Source organism: Myotis lucifugus, unplaced genomic scaffold (genome assembly GCF_000147115.1).
Source record: "Myotis lucifugus unplaced genomic scaffold, Myoluc2.0 scaffold_168, whole genome shotgun sequence".
NCBI lineage: Eukaryota > Metazoa > Chordata > Mammalia > Chiroptera > Vespertilionidae > Myotis > Myotis lucifugus.
The window spans coordinates 1647507-1653628 of record NW_005871216.1 but is presented as its reverse complement, the minus strand read 5'-3'; the positions used below and the strand labels follow the sequence as shown (position 1 = coordinate 1653628).

Sequence of the window (6122 nt, the reverse complement as noted above, 5' to 3'; positions counted from 1 at the left end):
CTCAGCCCGGCCTGTGCCCTCTTGCAGTCTGGGACCCCTCGGGAGATAACGATCTGCTGGCTTAGGCCTGCTCCTGGGTGGCAGAGGGCAGGCCCAATCCCTAGGTGCAGCCCCTGGTCGGGCTCAGAGCAGGGCCGATTGGGGAGTTGGGGCGCCGCCCCCTGTCATGCACAGAGCAGGGCGGATCGGGAGGTTGTGATGCCACCCCTAGTCACACTCAGGGTAGGGCCGATTGGGGGGTTGGGGCACTGCCCCCTGTCACACTCAAGGCAGGGTCGATGGGGAGGTTGCGGCGCCACCCCCTGTCACGCACAGAGCAGGGCCAATTAGGGGGTTGGGGTGCTGCCCCCTGTCACTCACAGAGCAGGGCCCATCCGGGGGTTTGGGGCTCCGTACCCTGTCAGGCACAGAGCAGGGTCGATCAGGGGGTTGGGGAGCTCCCCCCTGTCACTCACAGAGTAGGGCCGATAGGGGAGTTGGGGCACCGCCCCCTGTCACACACAGAGCAGGGCAGATCAGGGGGTTGGGGCGCCGCACCCTGTCACACACAGAGCCGCAGGGCGATCAGGGGGTTTGGGCGCTGCCCCCTGTCACACTGATCCCGGTGCCAGGAGGCCTCGCGGCTCCACTGATCCTGGTGCTGGGAGGCATATTACCCTTTTACTATATAGGATAGAGGCCTGGTGCATGGGTGGGGACCGGCTGGTTTGCCCTGAAGGGTGTCCTGGATCAGGGTGGGGGTCCCACTTGGGTGCCTGGCCAGCCTGGGTGAGGGGATGATGGCTGTTTGCAGCTGGTCACACCCTCTTCAGGGTGGGGGTCCCCAATGGGGTGCCTGGCCAGTCTGGGTGAGGGGCTGAGGGCTGTTTTCAGGCTGGCAGGTGACTGAAGCTCCCAACCACTCCTTTTTTTCTTTTTTCTTTTTTTTTAATTCTGGGCCAGCTTTAGCTCTGAGGCTTGGCTCCAGCTCTGAGGCCTCGGCTGCTGAAAGCAGGTATCTGGTTTGTTTGGGTTCTATAATCAAAACACTGTTTCAACTCCAGCTCTGAGATCCCGGCTGGCTGAAAGCAGGTTTCTGGGGTTTTGTTTAGCTTCTATATTTGTAACAATGTTTCAAACTGCAAGCTCAGAGGCCGGCAGCGGCAGGTGGGGAATGTTGGCTTCCTCTGTCACTGAAGCAAGCAAGCCTCATGTTTGCTTCAAACTGCCTGGCTGCCGGCCGCCATCTTGGCTGGCAGTTAATTTGCATATCGCCCTGATTAGCCAATGGAAAGGGTAGCGGAGGTACGGCTAATTACCATGTTTCTCTTTTATTAGATAGGATTAGTGATGAGAGAGAATCATTGATTGCCTGCCTCCTGCATGCCCCTCACTGGGGATGGAGCCCACAACCCAGGCACATGCCCTGACTGGAATCAAACTGTGATCTCCTGGTTCCTGGGTCAAGGATCAAACACTGAGCCACACCAATGAGGCAGCACAGATGTTTTAAAAAATAAAAATGAAGTCTAACATTTTTACAGTTTATAAACCTTTGGTATCTACTATCTCATGTATTCAGATTTGATTCTCAGAATGACCTATGACATAGACATATGCTATTATTTCAATTTTAGATGGGAAGACAGATGTGCAGATAAGTTAGTGCTGCCATTCCGGTATGTGACAGGAATTAGGAAAGCACAGAGAAGGGGCACTTCCCTGACTGCAGTAGGGAGGACACACCAGGGCAGGCTTTCTGGAGGTGACCCAAGGGCTGAATAGAATAACATATTTATGTACTAAATAGATAGTGAAGAGAAGACTCGGGTAGATGACTTTCCAAAGGCTCGAAAACATGAGGAAGACTGGAGAGACTGGCAGGAGAAAGATGAAGATGGTGATGATGGTGATGGTGGTGCCCATGATGGCAGCTCTTATCTATGCTTACTAACAGCAGAAACTGCTAGAACAGATACTGTTCTAAGCAGGCACCTACGTTAATGTTCACACCTCCCCTGTCAGGTAGATACTTTTGTTATCCCCATTTAAAAGATGAGGCAACTAAGGCACAGAGAAGCTACGTAGCTTGGCCAAGGTCACATATGATTTCGTGTGCTAACTCCAGCAGTATGAAGTTTAGGTGCCAAGAGCGCCTTCCACTCTGTGCCTGCAGGGTTCTCCGCAGGGGCGACGGGGACAGATTTGAGATTTAGAAAGCCTTCTCGGGAGTAGGAAAGGGGAAAAGGAACTGGAACACCTGATCAGGCTAAGAACCTGAACAGAGACAGTGGACATAGAGCGCAGAGAAGTATTCCCACAGCACCTGATACTTGTTGGTAAGAAATTGCCCCCCTTCACCACGTCCCTGTTTTCTCTACTGGCAAAGGGAGAATACTTCTGCCTACCCCTCAGGAATTGCTTGAAAATTAATGGGGCAGAGGCCTGGGTGGCTTTCCTGTGTTAAACAACACCCGTGTGCTACTGCTGGTGTTCTTTAAATTCTAAGCATATAAACAAACTGGCTGCGACAGAGGAGCTGGAAATAATTATAACCTGTTAATTATTGTTAATCATACCAAAGCTTTGCAACCCTGAACTTTCCCAATGATTCAAGAGAGAGAGAGAGAGAGATTGCAACGCCTCCATCCCATTAAAGGAGCCACACAGTGGCAGACAAGCCATTTCCCACAGGCCTCATTCTTTCATTATGTGCAGCGGTTCAGCTACTTACATGGGACACAGAAAAAGAAAAGCCATGATTTGCTCTTTTAGAATCAAATTGTACAAAGAACTCCTTGTAGTCTTGCTGGTTCTTTTAAAGAATTTGTTCCTTTTTGTCTCCCTATACTAAGTACATGCATAAATATTGTGTTTGTGTGTAGGGAGGGGAAAACAGAACTTCTTATACATTGGACATCAGGACACCTGGTTTTTTCCAGGATCCAGTAACAGAACTGCTCTTTAAAACCTTTCTTCAGATCAGCTCCATTCGGTTTCCATAAACATCTAAGGTCTCCTAACACCAGGCAGAGAAACAAGGACCCCTCCCAGGAATCTGAGGAAATTGATGGCTCCAAGCCTTAATGCATCGCCTATAAAATGGGTCTGACAGATGGTCCGTACCTGTGGGACTGAGGTGAGGATGAGATAATGTTTGGGAACTGTAAACTGTAAATGGCTGCTATTGTGAGGACTGGGGAATGAAGCGAGGTAGTGAAAAAACTTAAAGTAGGGATAGCAGTTGGGAAAGGGAGAGAGAAAAGGTGGTGGTGGTGGAATGAAAGCGGGACAGCCCTGCTTTTCAATGAAATTCCCGAGAATGCCAGCCCCGGAGAGCGGCCTAGTCGCCCAGATTCTGGGCTAGAAGCTGGCCCAGGGCGGCCCCGCCCTAGGTGAGGCGGATCGGGTCGGAGGCGGGTCCGGGCAGCCCGCAGGTGAGTATCGGTTTTCCTCTGTGGGGCTTTCGGTCCCGAGGAGGCGGGGGCAGCCTCCGCCCCCCCCCCCCCCCCCCCTGATCCTATCGCGGGCGGCCCTGGGGGGGGCTGTAGCTTCTGTAGGACCCGGACGGGGAGAGGGGGAGGGGGTTAGAGATGTGTCACCCAAATACCAGAGGGTGAGCTGGCGGCGGAACCAGCCGGGCTGGTCCGGTGGAGTATAAGAGCGGGAGGGAGGGAGCGGCCAGGGCCAGACGCCTGGAGACCGTGGCAGACCTCGGAGCCGGAGTCCCGCACAGCCCCAGCGCCCGTCCATCCATCCGCCCGCGTCCCGTCCGCGCACCTCGGCGCCACCATGACTCGGGGCCCAGGCCTCACGCTGCCGCTGCCTCTGCTTCTGCTGCTGCTGCTGGCGGCGGCGACCGGCCGGGCTGCCGCCCAGGACAACTGTACGTGCCCCACCAATAAGATGACCACGTGCAGCCGGGATGGCCCCGGCGGCCGCTGCCAGTGCCGTGCGATCGGCTCCGGCTTCGAAGTGGACTGCTCCACGCTGACCTCCAAGTGCCTGCTGCTCAAGGCGCGCATGGGGGCCCCCAAGAGCGGCCGCAAGCTGGTGCGCCCCAGCGAGCACGCGCTGGTGGACAACGACGGCCTGTACGACCCCGACTGCGACCACGAGGGCCGCTTCAAGGCCCGCCAGTGCAACCAGACGGCGGTGTGCTGGTGCGTGAACTCGGTGGGCGTGCGCCGCACCGACAAGGGCGACCTGAGCCTGCGCTGCGACGAGCTGGTGCGCACCCACCACATCCTCATCGACCTGCGCCACCGGCCGGCCGCCCGCGCCTTCAACCACTCGGACCTGGACGCCGAGCTGCGGCGGCTCTTCCGCGAGCGCTACCGGCTGCAGCCCCGGTTCGTGGCGGCCGTGCACTACGAGCAGCCCACCATCCAGATCGAGCTGCGGCAGAACGCGTCGCAGAAGGGCCCCGGCGACGTGGACATCGCGGACGCCGCCTACTACTTCGAGAGGGACGTCAAGGGCGAGTCCCTGTTCACCGGGCGCAGCGGCCTGGACGTGAGCGTGCGCGGCGAGCCCCTGCTGGTGGAGCGGACGCTCATCTACTACCTGGACGAGAAGCCGCCCCAGTTCTCCATGAAGCGCCTCACCGGCGGCCTCATCGCCGTCATTGTGGTGGTCGTGTTGGCCCTGGTCGCCGGCGTGGCCGTCCTGGTCATCACCAACCGGCGGAAGTCCGGGAAGTACCGCAAGGTGGAGCTCAAGGAACTGGGGGAGTTGAGACAGGCACCCAGCTTGTAGGTACGGGCGGGGCGGGGCGGGGCGGGGGCGGGGTGGGGTACGGGATTCTAGCGGGGTTCCCAGACCAAAGTGGGTCATTCTTCTTGACTCTTGGCCCAAAGGAGACATTTCTCTTCCCAAATTCCTGTCCCTCTGTCCTCCACCAAGCTTGACAGATCCTGGTCTGGGCGTCGCTTCTCTTTGAGATTTCCGTCTTGAAGGAAGCATTTCTGCAATTCCTTCCCTCTCGGTCCAGCCAGGAAAGGCTGGCCTAGGGCTCTGTGTGAGGACCCAGGGTCTGTGCAAACCACCCAGCAACTTGACCAGTGACGCCATCCATTTTGAAGGCTTAAATGCGTTTAGATGGGAAACAGCACTTTTACTGTCTGGGGTTGAAGTTACGTGATCAGCGCACGGCCTTCCTGACGAGGTGTTCGGTTCGCTGATTGGGCCGGGGTACTATCTGCGTTTACCCCCGTTTGCTTTCCCGGCCGCACGTGCTGGTCCCCGGGAAAGAAGTCTGTGTCAGCGGCCTGAACACACTTGAGATGTCTGTCTAAGGGCGGACTCGGCCCGAAACGCACGTCTAGCCTTCAGCTCGTACTTGTTACAGATGATATTAGTAATGTTTCTTTTGTAAAATGTTTGTACATATGTTGTCTTTGATAATGCTACTGTGATTTTTTTAAAAAAACACGAATTTAATAAAACATTAAGGCACAAAAGATGGAGTTGGTAAAAACTTGCTCTAGATTTATGTCAGTTTACTCTAATTTCCCACGTCTTGTATTTCTCATTTTACATTATAACACTTTTTTTTTGCAGGAGTGGGCACTTTATATTTCCATTCTGGTGAACAGCGGAGATATACTAGCAGGCTGGTGCAATGACTGGTTTTTCTAAATGAGATTATTTGGAAACTTCCCTCAAACTGCTGGCGGGTGGGGCTGAGGAGGAGGCCAGAATCAGGTGCTGTTGGCTTGTTTCTAATCAAGAATTCTTAGTGGAGAAGGGAACCTGTTTGTTTCAGGAGCTCTATCTCTGTTGAACCCTTGCCCTATTCGGAAGCAGGTGGTACTATTCCCATTTAGCCCTTGGCAATTTACTTAATCCCAAAGTATTGTGGTTCTGAGAGAGGTTAAGTGATCTTCTACGCCTTTATGGTGAATCTGTGGAGAGCCCTATGCTGGGACTCTGTGTGCACGCTAAGGTTGTTTTCCTAAGATTTTACTAGTAATGTGCTTTAAAAATGTTTACTTCCTATTAGCTGTAAAAGCTAGCAACTTGTCTCCTTTACACTTATCCCTTGTTTTTAGTCATTCACTTTCTTTTATGAGAACTGAGTGTGCTAGAAGGTCTCTGTGGGGTAGCCCACAGGCAAACAGGTTCCTGCAATTCCTCAGAAA

General features: G+C 54.3%; 1 protein-coding gene across 1 annotated transcript; it reads left to right on the top strand.

The window, feature by feature from the left end:
* The first annotated feature begins 3654 nt into the window (after positions 1 to 3654).
* Positions 3655 to 5489, top strand: TACSTD2 (tumor associated calcium signal transducer 2). The gene has a single exon (XM_006096107.3). It carries the CDS (start codon positions 3772 to 3774, stop codon positions 4735 to 4737), a length of 966 nt encoding a protein of 321 aa, XP_006096169.1. The 5' UTR covers positions 3655 to 3771; the 3' UTR covers positions 4738 to 5489.
* The last annotated feature ends 633 nt before the right edge of the window (positions 5490 to 6122 follow it).